Below are 18,648 nucleotides of genomic sequence, written 5' to 3' on the forward strand. Positions count from 1 at the left end.
GCCAGCTAGAGGGTATGGGCCCCTCCCCAGAAGGCCGTCTGTGGCTTGGACCCAGCCAGAGGCCAGGCCCAGGCAGAGCCTCCTGGGAGCTGCTCCTGTCTACTTCCAGCCTGTCTTGTTCTGAATCTGCCCCACTATTTACCCCACGGGTTGAAGGAGGAGAGCTCAGGGGAAGGGGGGAGGAGAAAGGTGAGAAGATAGACCCAGAGAAGAGGTGTGGGGGGCAGGGGCAGGGATGATAGAAGAGAGAGACAGTGAGGACAGACAGACAGGAGGGAGAAACACTGGGAGACAGAAAGCACACAGACTCCTGGGAGCCCCGGGGCATGGGGCTGGGGAGGGGCTGCTCTCCAACATACCCACCCATCTTCTGTCCAGTCTGGGAACGGCGGAGCCAAGTGGAAGCTGAGAAATCATGTGATTCTCCTCTTTCCCATTCCACAGACAAGGAAACTGAGACCCTGGGGCCCAGAAGCCTCCCAGCTGGAGAGAAGGGCCAAGTCAGACACAGGAAGAACAGACCCACTCGGTCTGGGGCACCAGGCATGGAACTTACCTGCTTCCTGCAGGGGGCTCCATGGGGCTCGGGCCCCAAAGCCAGATGGGGGGGGGGGGCGCCACCCTACTCTGGCAGGGCCAGGAAGGAGGAACCAGGACGCTAGAGGCAGAGGCTGAGGCTGGGCGGGGCCAAGGCCACGGAACAGGGCAGTGAGCCAGATGGGAACTGGAAAGTCTGCTCTGGCCTGCCTCCTTCTCCCTCTGGTTCTCTCAGCCCCTCGTTCCCGCTTAGACCTGTTGCGTCCTTCCTCCTCCCCCCCTCCCCCCACCGTGTCTCCTCTGCGGGCCAGGTTTAAGTGGCGCTGGGTCTCAGTTTCCTTCTCTGTACAAGAAACAGAAGCTGTCCTAGGTTCGCTCAAGTCCCAGGAGGAGGCCGACAGAATCCCACGATCCCCAGGCCCTTCCTTCGGCAGGGGAGGAGGGGAACGTGTCCCCACTGCATTCCCCTTCCTCTTCTGAGCCCTCATTCCCCACTGGAGAATCCCCAGTTGTGCAGCCTCCTGGGCTGAGAGGGGGCAGGATGGGGAAAGAGGAGCCTCAAGGCCTTTGGACTGGGGCTAGAGCTCACAGCAGCTGGCCCACAGCTGGGGAGAGGAAGAGGGTGCCGGCCTTCCAGTCAGCCCTCTGCCCTGCTCTCCCTTCCCATCTCTTGTCTCCCTCTTCCTCTCCAGCCCCTCAGGAGCACTCGGACGTGTCATGGGAGGCTCCTGCCCACCCTCCGCTGCCCACAGCTCCCAGACACTCACATGGAGTCTTCCCAGCCTCCTTCCCAATGGAAGGCAGCCCGGACCCTCCAGGAGGCTGCGAGATCTTGCCCAGCAATTCCCCGTTCCCTCCTGACTCAAAGCTTCGGCCTCACCTGCCCACCACGCAGCGCCGTGTGGCGTCACACTCCCCACCCCCGGCTCGTGTAGTAACCGGTCCGAGCCTTCCTCAGCCTCCTCAGCCTTGGCCGGCTTCGGGTCATCTAAGGCTCAGCAGACGGCCTGACCTGGACGTATTTGACCTCTGCCACCTGGACGCCCTCCGCGAGGTCTTTCCCAACCTTCTCTTCCCTCCACAACTCTCCTTTGGTAATCCCAGCCTTCCCCAACACGCCCCAAGTCACCTCTACTTTTTCTGAAGTTAGGAGCTGGGTGGAAGAGGGGGTCGCTCTTTCCCCAGTCCTGGAAGCCATCGGACCACCCCCAGCCCATCCCATGCAGCCGGAGACCCCGGGAGCTGACAGATGGACTGTCCCCTACCCCAACACTTTCAGAGCAATAGAGCAACTGCCATCCGCTGAGACCTCGTACCAAATTCGTGAGGTTAGAATTTACCCTAAGATAGCTGTGGGCCCGGAATCAGGCAGGAAGACCCGAGGACATGTACAGCCTTGGGCATTTCCTAGCCGTGGAACCCCAGGCAAGTCACTTCCCTCATGCTACCTGCCTCAGTTTCCCCACCTGTAAAAAGCAGTTCATAACAACAGCCCCCTCCCGGGGCCACTGAGAGATATTTGCAACACACTTAGCAAAACTTAAGAGCACTAGAGACACGGTGACGACAACTACAGTGTGACGCTTGACGTCCATTCCTGGCACTGGGTTGTAAAAGGGATGATGTTCCGAGCGCCTTTTGGAGCCTGGCTGTCATCCACCATCTTCATTATTTCTCCTCGCTTCTTATTGCCCAAAAACCTGAGAGGCAGACCCCGGGCAGGCCTTCCCGGAAGTCACGGACGCACAGAAACGTTCAGTGGTGGCTCAGGGCGAGCCGTGAGTCCCTGCGGCCCTCTCCCAGACCCCTCCTCCTTCAGGTTAAGGTCGTGTTCTAGGTGACTTTGGGAGGCACCATCACTGGAGCCATTCCAGACCCACATGGCCGACATCTCTCCATCCCGTCCCGTCTCCGAGAAGGGGAAGTAAGGTCTGAGCAGAGGCTCTGCCGAAATCCAGGCACCCTGTCTCCTGCGCTAAGTGCCCTCGTCCAAATAAGGAACGGGCTTAGTCGAGCCCGCTCTCGAGGGAGACTTTCTGAAATCACCAGCCCTTTCTCGACTGTCTCCTCTTTCGGGAATTTGCCCGTGAACCCAAAATCAGACTTCCCGGCCCGTTTGCCGGCACTCTCTCATCCCTCTTGAAAAGTGGCATTCTACCATTCACCAGTCTCGCGGGCACGCTCCCATTTCCCGTGATCTTTCCGACGGCCCTCCACGGGGCTCTGCAGTCCCACCTGCCGGTTCTCTCAAGCTCCAAGGGAGATGGGAGGCTGTCCACCGCTTTTGGACCGGGTGACCCGAATTCATTCGGGGCAACCTGGGCCCCTCCCTTCCTCCCCGGCATGCGAGCCACATTCCTCTTGGGGCTCGTCCGGGACAAAGATCGGTCGTCGTCCTCGACGGAAACCAGAGGCGGCTCTGGCCGCCCCTCCCTGTCTCTGGTGCCTGGGAATCATGGTCACATCCCTTCTTCCATTTTTGCCTTTCCCTCGAGATATCAGCCACAAACCCTCACCTTTTGGGTGGCCTTGGCTTCCCCGGCCATCGTCGGCTCACTGTTCTTGACTTTTCCAGTCTTCTTCTGAACTTGCGCTCTGGGCACTGGTGCCGCCGGCCTCCCGGACATCCCTCCTGCCACCTCCTGGCACCGGGTGTGCTCCCTGGCTGCCCCCTACAGCTCCAAGTCTCAGGTAAAATCCCCCCTTCTCCAGGGAGCTGTTCCTGGTCCCTTCCGGTGATTGCCTTGGACTCAGCCCAGACAGATTTCGGTCCCGCAGAACTGTTTGGAAGTCGGTTCCCCAGCTAACCTTTTTGCCTTTGTTTCCCTGGCGCTTAGCCCGGGCCCGGCACACCGCAGACGCTTAATAAACGCTCGATGACCAACGGGTTCTAAACTTTGGCTTTCCAGACTCCGAGTTTGCAGAGCCTTGCCATGCTTTGCTTGTCCTCCCGTTAGCCAGCCCGGCCTCTATCTTCTGCCTAGGTCTCTAAACTCCCGGCTGAGGAGCTCCCTGCACAGCTGTGTCGCCTTCTTTTTTTCCATCCAACTGGTGGCCCCTTGTGGCTTCGGGATTTCCTTCTGGAGAGCTGCCCCCTCCCACCTCAGGCTAACTTGCTATTTTACATTTTAAGTCCTTGGGATTCTCCCCACCTCTTCTCTGAAACCTTCAGGACTGCCTCTCTCCAAATCCCGGGTCTACCTCAGACCCCATGTTTCCTCTCCTTCTCTAGCATGCACTCTAGGGGACAAGGGCACTTCCCCTCAGGGTTCCCACCATTCCCTTCCCAGTAACCAGTTCCTTCCTTGGGTGAGAATCAACTTTGATTTCTTGGAGTCTCACTTTGGTCACGTGCAAAGTGCGGACCAGGCCGCCGATGATCCAGAAGCCAAACTGAGGCTAAAGTGCTTTAGGACTCTCTTTTTTGCTGAAGGCTACTGGTCAGAAGAAGGGAAGCCACTCCTCCGACTCCAATGTTCCAGGCTCTCTTAGGCCCCGAGTCCCCTTGGATTAAGGTACTATTGTGTGTTTGCAGACATTCAATCCTGAGCACAGGAGCCACACTCACCTGGAGCCACTTGGGGTGGGAGGGTGGGGGCACCAGACATAGCAGGATACCAAGCACAGGGACCCAGCCAGAACCGCCCCCGTCCTCACGGTGAGCCACAGCCGACGTCCAGAGACACAGACACCCGTCCTCACACTGGCTGGGCCTCCAGCGGGGACAGGGGTATTCCGGGTGTCTCTCTATCTCTGTCTCTCCCTGTCTCTCCCTCCCTCTCCCTTCCTCCCTCCCTCCAGCTGCATGGCTGACTCATCGCCAGAGCTACTAATTACAGCCATCAGAGACGCCAGGGATGGGTGGGGAGGGGAGGGGGAAATGCAGACGTAGCCTCCCAGCTTATTTTGGTAACTGCCTGACCTGCCTCCCCTCACCCTGGGGTCACTCAGCCGCCCCCTGGGGCGGGGGGGGGGCGCCCGAGGAGCCTCAAAGGCAAGCTCGATTTCGCGGGGGAGGAGTGAGGCCAGGCCCGCAGGACTGCACCCCAACGTCGGGCGCCAGAGAAAGAAGTCAGGCAGCGGAAGGCCGAGGAGGAAACATGCAGAAGGGGAAGCTGGGCCTTCTCCCCCTCTCCCTGGCTCAGCATCAGCGACGGGAAGGAGGCCGAGGCTGGGAGAGACCACGGATGGGGAGACGGGGTACTTGGGAACTGCCTGCGCGTCCTCTCCTCCCAGGCTCAGGTCCCATGGACACCAGAAGCAGCCTTGGAGGCTGGAGCCTCAAGGCTCCCGGGGCTGCACAGCAGAGGCCCCGAGAGGCCGGCCAAGGTCCTGAGCGCTCCCCAAGTGGCCATCCAGGGCCCCGAGCGGCCATCCGAGGCCATGAGCCTTAAGGCTTGTGAGCCGTCCTTAAGGCTCTTTCTTCTGTTCCCTGGCTCTCCCCTTTTCCAAACTGTCATTGGGAAAAGGGTTAGGAGCATCCCCTTCCCCCGAGGATCTCTGGGGGGGGGGGCGCCAGGGAAGGGGAGGAAGCCTGGGGGGACGGCCCCCCGAGGCAGAACGGGGTCCCTTCTTTTCTCAGCCCCTGGTAGCTGAGGTTTCTCTTGACACCACATCTCTGTTGCCAAGGGAACCCTGCGCAGAAGTGTCAATATCCATACCCCCCAGCCCGCCACACAGGCACACGCACTCCCTCCCTCCTCCCCCAATCCCCTTAGCAACCTCCGCTCACTGGTACCGCCCCCACTCCCCGTTTTCACACACTATGACCTTGGCCAAGAGGCCGGCCCCCCTCTGAGCGCTCCTGGTCTTAAAGCCGGAGGAACTTAAGGCTGAGAAGGGGACTTGCCTAAGGTCACATGACAAGGAGGGCAGAACCGGAGGTCCGAGGCCACCAAGGTCAGAGCCTGCGGGAAGATGAACCTTCTCCCGGCCTCCCTGACAGCGGCCAGACACCCCCAAGCCCATCCTCCCGGATGTGGTGGCCAGCCATACCTCCCCCCCGACTCCCACATTCTCCCTCCCTTCCAAAAGGAAACAGGGACTGACCTGACAGTTCGAGAGTTCTCCCCATCAGACCTGCAAAAGGGATTTGGGGTAGCAGGGAGGGGGGGGAGAAAAGCAGACAAGGAATTAGGGTTATACTGGGGGTGGAGAGCAGGCCCTCTCCCTGGGCACCCAGCCCCGCCTCAGTCACAGAGGCAGATCCCAGGCCCGGGCAGGCTAAGGGTCCCGCCAACGAGGCCAGGGCCCGCTCGGCAGCTCCTGCCCCGCACCTCTGGCCCCCGGGCCACCCTTTTTCCTGCCTGTCTCTCTCAAACAAAGATCACCGCCTTCCCCAGCTGAGAAGGGACTTTCACTGACCCATTCTGGGAATGGAGAAACCAAGCCCCAAGTCTGAGGCAGCAGACTTTCCGAGGAAAGTCTGTCTTGTGAGCAAAGGGAGAGGAGAAGTCATCTTGGGGGAGAGGGGAGGGACCACGGGCCGCTAGAGCTTAGGGCCAGGGTCTCCTTCTGCCCTCTGTGCTCCTTGTGCTGAGGGAAACACAGATAAGAGATCCCCATCGAGCTGTTTTCGAAACCCACAAGAAGCTTGGAGATCATAGAGCCCAACTCCATCATCCCCAGGGAGGGGTTGGGGGGTGGAGGCCCAGGCAGGGGAAAGGGGCTCAGATACGCTAATGTTTGTGAAGAAGGGTCCCGAGGGGAGACGTGATGCTCCAATGGCTGGCCCGAGGCCCCACGGGCCACTAGGACGGAGTGCTAGGAGCAGCCTGGGAGAGGAGGCCCGGAGGAACGGGGGCCGGGGGCTGAGGAGGGCTGCCGAGGGGAGGCCGCGGCAGCTGCCTCCGAGCCAATACCTGCAGTCAGGGAGAGGGCAGACAAAAGCCCCAGTCACTGAGCAGGAAGGCTGACTGCTTGCACTTGGGTCTGACCCCCCCCCCCCTCCCGAGGAGGATTTGACGGGAAAGGTCACTGGGTCCCAGCCCCCTCTCTGTGTCCTTCCCATCCAGTGGCCCAGTCCCAAGCCCCTTCTTCACCTCCCTGGGCCATCTTTCAAGCAAGAAACCACCCCCAGCCCTCCCTTCAGCCCATGGGCCTCCCTCCCCTACCACATGTGTCTGATTCTTCCAAAAGGAAGCCCCCACCCCATGGCGACCAAGGCAGACTGCAGGACTCGGGCCCACACTGCAAAGCGACACTCGGCGGACCGGAGCTCTGGCTGAGCCGGCATGGGAGTGCCGGCCGGGGGGATGGTGGCCAGTGGGGGCCCCCCCGCTTCCACTCTTCCCTCAGAAGATTAAGCAGAAGGATGAAGCCTCAGGCCTGAAGGGAAGAAAACTGGACGGGAGGAGGAGGAGGAAAGGAGCGCTCAGGGTGCACCGACTCCAGCCACCTCTCCATGGGAGGCTGAGCTGACTGTGTGCAAACCGGCACACATCCCTGGACCTCTGCAGCCTCTGGCATCGCCGGGGAGGGACACCACCTCTCCAAATCCCAGGCCTCTCCCAGCCCCGCCCTGGCTCCCGCAGCCTTTGGGACCCATGAGGCCATTCTGGCTCCCTAAGTAGCTCTGGTCTACTTTGACCTTGGCAGCCACCCACAAGCCCGGTCCACTGCCACCCGGCACTGGACCTCTGCCCGCCTCGGGCAGTCCCACCAGCAGCGCCAGCCCTCCTCCCGAGGGCTCACACCTCAACGCCAGACTCGGTGCAGCCACTTGATTGGGGGTTGGGAGAGGGAAGGGAATAAGCCCTTCGATCACTTACCGTTGGCCAGGCCCTGTGCCAAGCGCTTCCCAAACACTACCTCACTGGGTCCTCCCCACACCCCTGGGCGATCGCTCGCTACTAGGACCGGCCCCATTTTACAGCTGGGGAAAACGAGGTGGACACAGGTGTGATTCGCTCAGGGCCTCACAGCGGGTCTGGTTTGAACTCGGGGCTCCCTGAGGGCTCTGTGCCCCATGATACCCCCTCGCTGCTTTAGCCCAACTATCGCTTGGAGCCCCTGGGCAGTCTCAGCCACCCCAGCAGCAGCCATCTGGCTGCCCGTGAAGAGCCTGGAGTTCCAACGTGGCAGGTGACTTTGCTGAGATGCCACGACCGGGGGTGGCACGGAGGCTGCAGCTCCGGCCATCCCGCAGCCTCGCCACCCCCGCCCGGGAATCCAGTCGCATCTCCTCCACCGGCCACCACCCCCCCCCCCCCGATTTAGAATTGCAAACGAGGCCCCAAGACACGTGGAAAGCTCTGAGTTCTGTCTCTGCACGCTTGGGCCACGGCCAGCTCCTCCCCATCTCTCTCCCTGGCCCCCACTGAGGCGCAAACCGCCTCCTTCCTGGAACCTCCCGACTTGCCGCCTGCACACCAGCTTCCTTTCCTTGGCTTCCTTTCCGGAGGGAACAGACTTGCCTGCCACTGAGGAAAATTATGTAACAGGAATAGTGCAGCAGGCCTGCAAGCTGCCCACGTGCACCTGGGAGGCCCAGCAGTGGGCTACCACGTGAAGTGGCCCGACCGGGGGGAGGGGAGACAGCTCCCATTCACTCCTTGAGCCAGCCAGGAAGGGGAAAGAAGCCCAAGTCACCCACCCTAAGCCCCGCTCGCCCGATGCCCTTGGCCACGGCACTCTCCCTCTCGGGCTCCCACCTTCGCCATCTGTCAGAGGAAGGTGTCGAGGCGGTGAGACGTTTGCTAAGGCTTTTTCTGGCCCTGATGCTCTAACGCTCCAGCCCCCAATGGGCCCCAGCTCACTCTCCAGTCCCCCGAGGAGAAGCTACGAGGTCTCTCCCAACTCCGACGTTCTGAGCATCTCAGCCAAAAATAGCCCTGAAGTGAGCTAATCTTGGCTCTGATTCCCAGGAACCACCAGGGTCCCCCATTCCCGATCTAAGCAGCTTCTAGACTCTCTCTGGTGAACCCCACACTCAGTGCTGGCAGCACGACTATATATTTTCTTATGGAGGACCTAGACTCCAAGACCAATGTGAGTTGCAGAGCTAGGAGAGCCTGCCGGCTCAGCCCCCTGCCCGTGTTGGGGATGGCGGGGCCAAGAAGAAGCTGGCACCTTCCCAGGGGGCGCGCGATGCCCCTGACTTTCCAGGAGCTCTGACTCCTCGAGGGGCCTGAGGAGAAGGGGAGGGAGTGCCAGGCAAGGGACTGCAAGGGCTCCCTTGGCTAGCCATTGCCTGTGATTTCTTCCTCTGGGAAATCGTGATTTCTAAGCTTCCCTCTGCCTCTAAATCTCTAAGTCTGACATGCAATGGAGGGAGGGGGGGCCTCTGAGGTCTTCTTCCATCACTGGAGCTGAGCACGAGAAGCAGAATATGGACCCATTCCCCCACTGCCCACACACACACACACACACACACACACACACACACACTCACAGCAACGTCGGCGGGGAACAGAACTGATGGAGAATTACCAAAGGCTACGGCTTAGAGCCGAAACTGGAGGAGCTTGCAGTTCTGTCCAATTCCTCCCCCCGTTTTGCAGATGAAGAAGCAAAGGAGCAAAAAGGGAAAGGGGCTAGCCCGAGCTCACTTCTGCCTCCTCTGCCACCCCAGAACTCTTCCCCCAGATGGCACATGTCAAGTGCTTGTGCTCAGACACTTCCGGTGGGCAGCCATTCTCAGCCAGCTCCACTCCAAGGAGCGGGAAGAGCCCTAAATTTGGCATCGAAGGCTCTGGGCTCAGATGGTTCTGCCCCTGATACGACGGATCAGGCTATCGGTTGTTCAGCGAGCGCTCATTAAGCGCCTGCTGCGTTACAAGTTCCCTAGTGACTCTGCCCGATAGCCCTCTAGAAGGCCCTGCGATGGCTTCTCGGGACATTATTTGTTTACATATGAGACCGAGCTTTGCCCGAGCTCATGAAGCAAGGAGCGGCCAGAGCGTGGTCCCCAAGTTGAATGGCTGACCAACTGCCTCCCCGGCCAGGGGAGGCCCCTTCCATTCTACCACTCGCTCTCTCCTCTTTTCCAGGCCAAGTGTTCCCACTCACGCCACGGCTTCTGAAGAACCGCTTCCCAAATGTACTTTAGAAAACTCTGGCCTCTCTGGAAAAGGGACTAAGCTGTTCCTACCTTTCATGCGAGTGCCCTCACTGCTAGGCAGTGAGCCCAAGGAGGCCAGAAATCCGGGCTCTGTGCGCACCCAGATACCTGGAGGGGCTCTTCTGCGGTCACCGCAGAGAGGCGGGACGAAACACAGCATGTGAACGGGAGCGAATGCCACGAGAAACGGCACGAGGGATTCTCGGAAAGGCCGGGAAGAGACCGTGGCGTCTTCATTGCCATCCTCACCGGCTACCTAAGACTGCTAGGGGCAGCACACCCAGGGGGCCTGGTCCGAGGCACACGGGACTCTGAGACGGTCCACGACGGAAACGAGAAGGCATGGGGAGCGAGCTTGGATGAAGGGGCGAGGCATGAAGAACCGGGAGAACTCCCTGCTAATGGACTGGACTCTGGGAGAGTGGGCCTGTTTTTCCTTTTCTAAGAGAGGATGGAGGGGGGGTGATTATTGGGAAGTGGCTATGCAGTCAAAAGCAATATCTTAAGAAAACCTGAAAAAGGCAAAAGAAAAAGAAAGTGGCTTCCTCTACTTCTGAGGTGTAGCCCTCTGGCCAGGGATCGCCCAGTGCCGGGGAAGTGGAGCGGGGGGCTCTCCTGGCCTGGAAGCCCTGGGGCTGCCACTGGAGAGTGGCCTCTCAGACTAGCCTTGGAATGGCGCCCAGGCCGTCCCGGGAGACCCGGGCCCTCCAACCCTGCTCTGGGGGGCCATGAGACACACCCGTACACAGGCCTCCCCGCCATGGTTGAGTGGGGGCTCAAGGAAGCAGCGCAGGGTGAGATGACTAAAGGCCCCCCCCTGTCAGGCTGGCCGGCTAGAGGAAGGAGGAAGTCAAACAAAGCAGCTTCCCCAAGCTCAGAGCCCGAGAGAGCGGAGCCAAGGGAGCCGGGGCATCTCCAGAAAAGCTCCCCCCCCCCTTTTCTGATTTTAACCTCTGGGGGAAACCACCTCCCGGGGGGCACATCGACCCATGTCCGGCCGTTCCGCCAAGACATTCTGGTCTTGGCCAGGGATCTCTAAGCACCCACGTGAGCTCAGCTGCCATTAGCCTTCCTTTCCCTCGGCCTCCCAAAGGCAGAGGCAGAGAGAAAGCTGGGGATGGAGGCTTCAGGCCCCAGCATATCTTCCCCTCAGCTGCCCGCAGGCAAGCTGGAGAAGGCCCCCACCCCCAGCCAAAAAGGAGATCGGCAAAGAGGCCGGGAGGAGACGCATCTTTCTCCTGGGAGGAAGGAGACATCGGCTCCGAGGAGGAGGGGGCGGGGATGGCCGGCTTCCAAACCTCTGCCCGCCCCTCCCGCACTGCTCCCCGCCCCGCAGCTCCCAGGCCAGGATTCAGAGGGGCTCTGATCGCCAACTGAAAGGGCCCCGGGAGCTCCCGCGCTCCGATCTCCTCCTCCATTAATGGAAACTGAGTCTCAAAATGGGAAACCCGCTTGCAAAAGCCCACAGGCAGTCTCCCCACTGGGCTGACCGACCGGCCGCCTGAGCTCCGGCCGAGCCCTCGGGGGGCAAACCCGGCCTCTCCCTCTAGCAGGCTGCCGGGATGGTCGGGGGACCCGCACACACGCGGGCACACGCGCACGCCTGTGCCAGCCAGGGCCCAGGTTGGACGGGGTGGGGAGAGTCCCCACGTGCGCACACAGGCCTCTCCCCCGCCCTCCCTTCCGCCCTGACCCACCCAGGAGCTCCTGCCCCCCGGCCTCACTCCCCTGCCTGCCTTACTTTCTCCGAAGGGTCGTAGCCGGGCTGGTGCTTCCGCTGGTGCTGTGGCCCCCGCCCGCCCCCGGACTGGAGCTTCTGGAGGCCCCCCGGCTCATCTGGCCCCGGGGTGGCTGCGGGGGCTGTGGCTGCGGCGGCACTTGGGGGGGCTGCTGCGGCGCCTGGGGGGGCTGCTGCTGCTGCTGCTGCTGCTGCTGCTGTGGCGGCGGTGGCGGTGGCGGCGGAGGCTGCTGCTGCGGCGCCTGGGGGGGTTGCGGCGGCGGGGGAGGCTGCTCGCTCCGGCCCCCCGCACCTCCCCCTCCCGGGTATGGAGAGGGCTCCTCGCAGGGGTGGTGGCGGCTCCCGGGGCAGTCCCGGACGGCGCGCTCGTGGTGCAGATGGCAGGGGGCGCCGCCGACGAAAGGCCCGTCTCTCTGGTGCTCCCCTCGGTGATGGTGGTGCTCTGCCCGCGCTCCGTACGCCGCCTTCCCGGCGATGGGCAGCGGCGGTGGCGGTGTCCGGTGCGAGTGCCCCGGCCGGGGCTCGCGGCGCAGGTGCAGGCGCTGGGTGTCTCGCAGGTTCTGATAGGGGCTCTCCCGGGCCTGCAGGGGCCCCGCTCCGGCCGCCGCCGCAGCGCCGGCGCGCAGGTCTCGGTTCTCCCGGCTTAGCCGGTCCACTTGGCCCTCCAGCTCCTCGATGCGCCTCCGCTGAGTCTCCAGCAGCTGCTGCTGCCCTTCGATAATGTTATTCAGCTCCAGCAGGTACTCCACGGCGCGGCTGGGGCTCTCCCCGGCGGCCCCCCCCGCGCCGCCCCCCGACTCGTCCATGGGGGCCCCGCTGCGGGCGCCCGGGGCCTCGGGCCACAGCCCCCGGAGGCAGCTGCTTTGGCCTCCTCCTCTTCGTCGTCGTTCTCCTCCTCCCCCGCCGCCGCCGCCTCTCTGTCCTCCCCCCCCGGGTCCCGGCGCTGGCGCTGGTGCCGGCCCGGGGGGAGGGGGGCCGCCGAGGGTTGCGGGCGCGCACGGGGGCTGCAGGCCTGGGGAGAGGGGCCGACAGGAGTCGGGGGTGGGGGGGGGTAGATAATGCGGGAGGGAGGAGGAAGAGGAAGAGGACGAGGAGGGAGGGAGGGAAGGAGGATCGAACCAGCGATCGGCCCAGCGGAGCTGGCCTGGGCTCCGGCTCCGGGCTCCCGGCTCCGGGCTCCCGGCTCCCGGCTCCCGGCTCCGGCTCCGGCTCGGGCTCCGGCTCGGGCTCCGGCTCCGCTGCGGAGTCACTGCGCAGTGCCCAGACCAAGCCCGCCCCTGGGCCCGCCCCGACCGGGACAGCACCGCCCTCGAGCCCGCCCCTGGGCCCGCCTCCCCCGCTGCCCTTGGCTAGCCCCGCCCCCTCCCCCTCTCTTTGCACTCATCAGTCTGTCCATCCATCGCTCGGGCCTGCCCAGAGCGCAGCATGCAGGGGGCAGCACCCCGGGGCCCAGCCGGCTGGGGCGGCGCTCCCCCTCAGTCAAGGTACCTTGCGCTCCTAGGGTCCGCCCCCCGATGGCCCCGCCCCTTCCTTCCCGATCCTCAGCTGCGGCCGCGGCGGCTCCCCGTCCTCCTGTCCCTTCTCTCCCTCCTCTTCTTCGTCCCCCTTTCTCTTCCTATTCCTCACCTCCCTCCTCCCTCTTCTCATCTCTCTTCTCCCTCTCCCCTTCTTCCTCCTCCCCCTCCCTCTCTTCCTTCTCCTTCTCTCCCTCCTCGGTCTTCCTTCTCCCTTCTTGCCCCCTCCCTCTTCTCTCTTCCTTTCCCCTCGGCCGTGGGTCCGGATCGTGCATCACGCCCCCACCTCACAAAGTACCCTGGCCAGACTCTCGGGGCATCCTCGACCTTCGGCAAGTCTGGCAGCCTAAGGTTTCTCGGGCGGCACAGCTAGCTCCCCGGGTTGGGGCTGGCGCGGGATCCCGGACAGGAGAGGAAGGGGACAGATCTTGTAGCCCCCGGACAAGTAGATGGAAAACAAGGCTGAAGCACCTACTTGGACGCGCCCCCCTCCCCAACCTGGCTCGTGCTCAGTTCGGGAAAGTCATCGAGAGTTCGGGGCCCCTCCGATCTTCCAAGACCCGGGCGGCCGGGGCGAGCTGGGAGCCCTTGGCTGTGGGGCCTCGGCCAACGAAGGCGGTGGGAAACTTAACGGCCTGCCTTGTGCCAGGCTCCGTGATAACTGAAACACGACAACCTGCCCACAGGAAGCTTCCGCTCCACGGAGGGAGACTACTCGCCAAGGGAAGGGGAAAGGGGCAGTGGAAGGGAGGGGGGGGAGGAGGGTAAGGGCCGCTGGTGTTAAGTGGGGGCAAGACTGGGGCCCGCCCTCTCCTTAATTAGGCGCTGTGGGGCCTACGGGCCGCCCCTCAGCCAGAGGGGCCAATCAGAGAAGCAGGGGGGATTGCCGAGCTCTGGGTACAGAGGCAGAGGCGGCGATCAGGAGAACGAAATTTCCCAGTGCTGACTTTTTGGGGGTAGAGAGCTGAGATGGGGGCGGGGGGGGGGGGCGCGAGGAAGCCCCCGAGCAGTGAGTCTGGTGGCAAGCGGGCCTGTTTTCCCAGAGGAGGCGCCAGAGATGCTCGGAGCGGCAGAGCGTCCCTCCCTCTGGAGGGAGGGAGAGATCGGTGTTTAATCCAGAGGTGGCGCAGCTAATTAGGCAGCTCTGAGGAGGGCCCCCGATGGGGGTGGGGTGACCCACACAGCCTGTCACAAAGGCAGGCTCTAGATTCTGGCCCATCTCCAAAGACGTCCCTGAACACCAGCTTTAGCACACCCACACCCCGTGGCTGCCTGGGAGGAAGTCCTCACCGCCCCAAGGCCAGATCCTGCGCCTGGGGCCCCTCCACCCAATGCCAAAGAGCCTGACCTTCAAAGCCCCACATCACTCAGGAACCACCGACCAAGAAAAAGTGGGAGACGGAGGCAGACTGCTGCGGAGGTCAGGAGCCGGTGCCCCCATGGCCAACACACTGGCTGCTAGCCACCAACCTCCGGGGCGACTTCTCCCCCCCCCCCTTTAGTTTCAGCTTCCCTGGGCCGAATTCTTCCATGTTCCCCAAAGGCCAACTGTTCTTGGAGACCTACTCTGGGCTCCCTGGTCTGTTCGGGACACCAATCCGACCCCTCTTCCGGCTCACTTCCCCCACTGCCCAGCCCTGGCCCCACTTATTCGGCCATGCTTCATCCTCCCTTTGAAGGTAGGGGCAACATTGGGATTTCCCAGAGTCTGGGGGTGGGGTTAGGCCAGCAGGGAGAAAGTCGGGGAGGCAGCTGCGAGGGCCCTCAAACCGGGATGACTGAAGCTGGGAATGGGGAAAGACCCCCGCTCCAGGGCAGACAGAGGGAGCCTCCGGAACCCAAACCTCACCAAATGATGGAAGCCCCCAAATGTTCCTAGGGACCATGTCCGAGCTGTGGCAGAGCATCCCCGACTCCTATTGGTCCGATTGGTCACAGTGGGACACTGTAACTCGATTCTAACAGCGATGTCATTTTGGTCTTCTTCGAGGAGGAAGGATGACAACCAACTTCCCAGTAATTAGCAGAGGTTGATGAAGGCTATACAAGAGCTCGGCAGGGCCAGGAGAGCCCCTCCCTGCCGCTTTCCACCTAGTCCCAAAGCAGCGGAGGAAAGCGAGAGGCCCAGCCTCTGGCCCCTTCCTCTCAGCTCCTGCTAACCCCATTCTTCTTCCATGATCTTCTTTCCCAAGCCCTTCACCTGCAGACCCCTCCCTCTCTCCCTCCCTCCCTCCCCAATCTGCCCCCCTCCCCCTCCAGGAGCTCCACAGCAGTGAGAACCCCCAGTTTATTCATTTCCACTTCCCACCACTGGCAAGACCCAAGAATCAAAGCCTGTCGCAGAACTGAGAAGATATAACCAATCACCTAAGAGCATCAAACTCAAATCCAGAGACTCTTCTCTCCCCACATGATTCAGAGAGAAATGTGTATTAAGAAATTTAACGTACTGTGTTTAACCAGAAAAAAAGGGAAAGAAACAAGGGGGAAAAACCTGGCTAGAGCAGAAGGATGGCTGGGGGCTGCAGAGTGACCTGCAAACCCACATAGGAACATTCTATTTAACTGTATCTTTCATCACCGGATACGTTGTCATTCAGTGTGTCAGCTCAGTGTTGTGGGCAGTGTTTATGCCTGTGTCTTAGCAGAAAATGGCTCACTCGATATCTGGATGGATGAGGATCTGAGGGCCCACAGCCAGCCCCCTAAATGTGTGTGTACCTCAGGTCTCTCCCCCACTCCTATGGTTCCTCATTCTACTCTCCTATCATTTATGGGGTCCCGATCTCCCTGCCACGGCCTTATTCCCAATCTGCAACTTAACTCTGTATGGGACGGCTCTCGAGTGTTTTATAGACCCAACATGTCCAAGACTGGAGTTTGATCTCTGTTCTTCCAAGCTCACTCTTCCCCGATATTCCTTATTTTTGTTGACAACAACAGCCCCCTCCGTTCTCAACCTCAAGGCCGTTCTCGAGTCTGCTGACTCTCTAAGGCAAACTTCCAGAATGCTTCCCACATCAACTTTCCCGCCACACGTGAGCTCCAAATTGCTCCTAATACTTCTTCCCTTCTATCTCCTCCTCATACTTCCTCACTGAAGCCTCCAGTCCCTCCACTGTTCATGGCCTCCAGAGGTAATGGGCCCCTACCCTTGTAGTACCTACAATGACTCCCATGGTCCGTTATTCAACTCCACTGGGCTAGAAGCAACTACCGTATTTGACATAATCCCACTTTCGGATCATATAGATCTGATACGTGGGGCCACCAGGACACCCGTCGGGACCTGGCTGTACTTCAAAGCCCCTTGTTGTCATCCCCCTATCTCTCCCCTCTTTTGCTCCAGTGTCTACTGATCCCCTAAGGTCAACCACTTGACTTGGGCCCTTAAGCCCATCTAGTCTAGATGCCTGCACCTTTGGACTGTCCCCACCCCCTACCTCAACTTTAGTTTCCTCCTTTCTCAGCCTAACTCCTAGAAAAAGCTGTCTACACTTGGTGCCTCCACTTTTTCACCTCCCACTCACTTCTCAACCCCTCACAATCTGGTTAATTCCGACCTCATCACTCAACTGAAATGGATCTCTCCAAGGTTATGAATGATCTCTTCTGAACAGCTAATGCTGGTAGCCTTTTTCTCAGCTATCACCCTCTGTCAGACTCAGTTTCCTCATCTATAGCATAATAGTAGTAATGTCCAGGGGTTACTCTGGGGTATATCAAGAAAGCCAATGCGTGAAGCCCTGCGGAAATGTCAGTCAGTCTTCCAGTCAGCCAGGCTCTCCGTTTTCCAGGCCCTACCTATACCTTGGAACATGGAGACCCACTCTCTGCTGCTGGGTTTCCTGAACATTTCAACCACCTGCCTGACCGCTCCTTCTCTGCCTCCCTTGCTGCCCTCACACCGTGGCCACTGCAAAGGTGTCTTGGGCATTTCCTGTGTGTGTGGGGGGGAGCTCGAGCCCCTCATTTTTCCCTTGAGCTCCAGCTCTCTTGCTGGATGTCTCAACATGACATTTCCAAAAGAGAATTCATTTTTTTCACCCCTAGACCCTCACTATCTCAACCTGGATTTGTGCCCTGAACCATCCCTACTTCCTCCTGTAGCTCTCCCTTTAATCCGTTGCCAAGTTCAACGACATTTCTTGCATTCCTCCTCTCCTCACAAGGCCTTGTTCAGATCTCCATTTCTCATCCGGTCCCTTAATTCTGGACGCTCTTCTGTAATTCAGTCTCACCCCGCTGCCAAAATCATCTTCCCGAGGCTATTTCCCTGCCCCAGAAGCTTCAGATGACTGCCTGGTGTCCCTTGAACCAATTCCATGGCATACGAAAGTCCCCACCTTCAGCAATCGCTTCTTTGTGAACTTCAGTGCCTGTACAGCTGGGTCTATTGACTGAGTGTGTCTCTGCATCCCCCTTCCCCAGGCCCAGCCATCTTCAGGAGTCAGCCTCTTCCCGCACAAAGCCTTTTCTGGCCCCCTCCAGCTGTCTCCTCAATGGGTCAATGGTGCTCAACCCAAGAGAACGGAAGCGGCACCGCTGAAGTGACGTGGCTCCAACGTGTCGGAGGGCTGTACGTCTTCCCAAGCGATTGGCCCTTGAGTTACATTTCCCTCCCACTTCAGCCTCTGCCTCCTCAGTTTCCTCAACTCCAAGACAATAAGAACAGCAGCGACTTCCAAGTGGTTACCGTGAGGACCCAGGGATAGGACATCACTAGAAGTGTTCAGTCCGGCACCTGGAAAGGCTCCTTCCCTCTCCCCCTCCCCCTCTGCAGCCACTTACGATCACTGGGGAGGACAGCCAATGGCAGCCTCCAGCCCTTTTCCATCTTTTTCTTGCACTTTCCTTGTTGGAATCAGGGGCACCAGCCTCCCCGTTTGCCTTCTCAGCTCTGGTCCCTCAAGACACCTCTTCTGGGACCTCGGCCCCCTCTCAATCTCTCTCAGGGGCTCAGTTTCCCATGTGTCCAATGGACTTCGCCTCTGAGGTCAGAGGTGATTCAGGTGAACTCCCCGAGAAAAGAAGGTAAGCAGATGTGCCAGGGCCCCAAGGGAGCCAGCTCCAAGGAGTATGATTCACAGGGACAATGGGACAAATGGGGGCCGGGTCCAAAGAGCTAAGGGGTATCCTCCACTCCCAAAGGCAAGGCTCGGCAGCTCTTACCCCATCTCTCATGCTTGGACACACATGCGCACCAGCCTCCCTCCTGGCTTCCTAGCTCACCCACACAGTCTGCCGTGGGGAGGGCAGCAGTGCTGCTAGCTTGCATGTGGGTTCCAGGAAGATGGGGGGGGGGGTGAAGGATAGGGCACAAACCAGGTTAGAACTGTGAGGGCTAACAAGGCCCAGACTGCTGGTTGGCAGGCACAGGAGACAACAGGAAGTCTCCTGGGGCACTGAGCGAGCTGCCGGCAGGAAATCTTCAGGAAAGAGCCGGGTACAGCCACCGGGCTAAGCTCAGTCTAGCCACTGGGGTATGTATTAACGGCTGTGTGACCTCGGTCAAGTCCCTTTCCCGAGCTCAGTGAAACAAAGGAGCCAGACCACAGAGCCTCCAAGGCCCTCTCTCAGTCAGGCAATCTGCTCTGAAATTCTGGCCAAGGACCCCGCTGAGGCTGACTGGCCTGGCAGCACCGTTGTGTTCCGCAGCCCCCCGCTGGGCAGGGATGGGCAGAGCACAAGAGCTCCAGCTCACAGGCCCTGAGGTTTCTGGGGAAGAAACCTGAAGCCACCCACCACCTGCCTGCCGCCCGCCAGCCTGCCAAGCAGGCCCTCCAACCCCCATCTTA

General features: G+C 60.7%; 1 protein-coding gene across 1 annotated transcript in view; it reads right to left on the reverse strand.

Moving 5' to 3' along the window:
- The window catches only part of IQSEC2 (IQ motif and Sec7 domain ArfGEF 2), a 36,822-nt gene extending 24,218 nt beyond the window's left edge, over positions 1-12,604 (reverse strand). Inside the window, 2 exon segments of the mRNA XM_051968447.1 lie at positions 5,587-5,616; positions 11,340-12,604. Of these exon segments, the coding sequence (XP_051824407.1) occupies positions 5,587-5,616; positions 11,340-12,142 (833 nt within the window). The 5' untranslated portion in view covers positions 12,143-12,604.
- Between the last annotated feature and the right edge of the window lie 6,044 nt (positions 12,605-18,648).

This window comes from Antechinus flavipes, chromosome X, assembly GCF_016432865.1.
Source record: "Antechinus flavipes isolate AdamAnt ecotype Samford, QLD, Australia chromosome X, AdamAnt_v2, whole genome shotgun sequence".
NCBI lineage: Eukaryota > Metazoa > Chordata > Mammalia > Dasyuromorphia > Dasyuridae > Antechinus > Antechinus flavipes.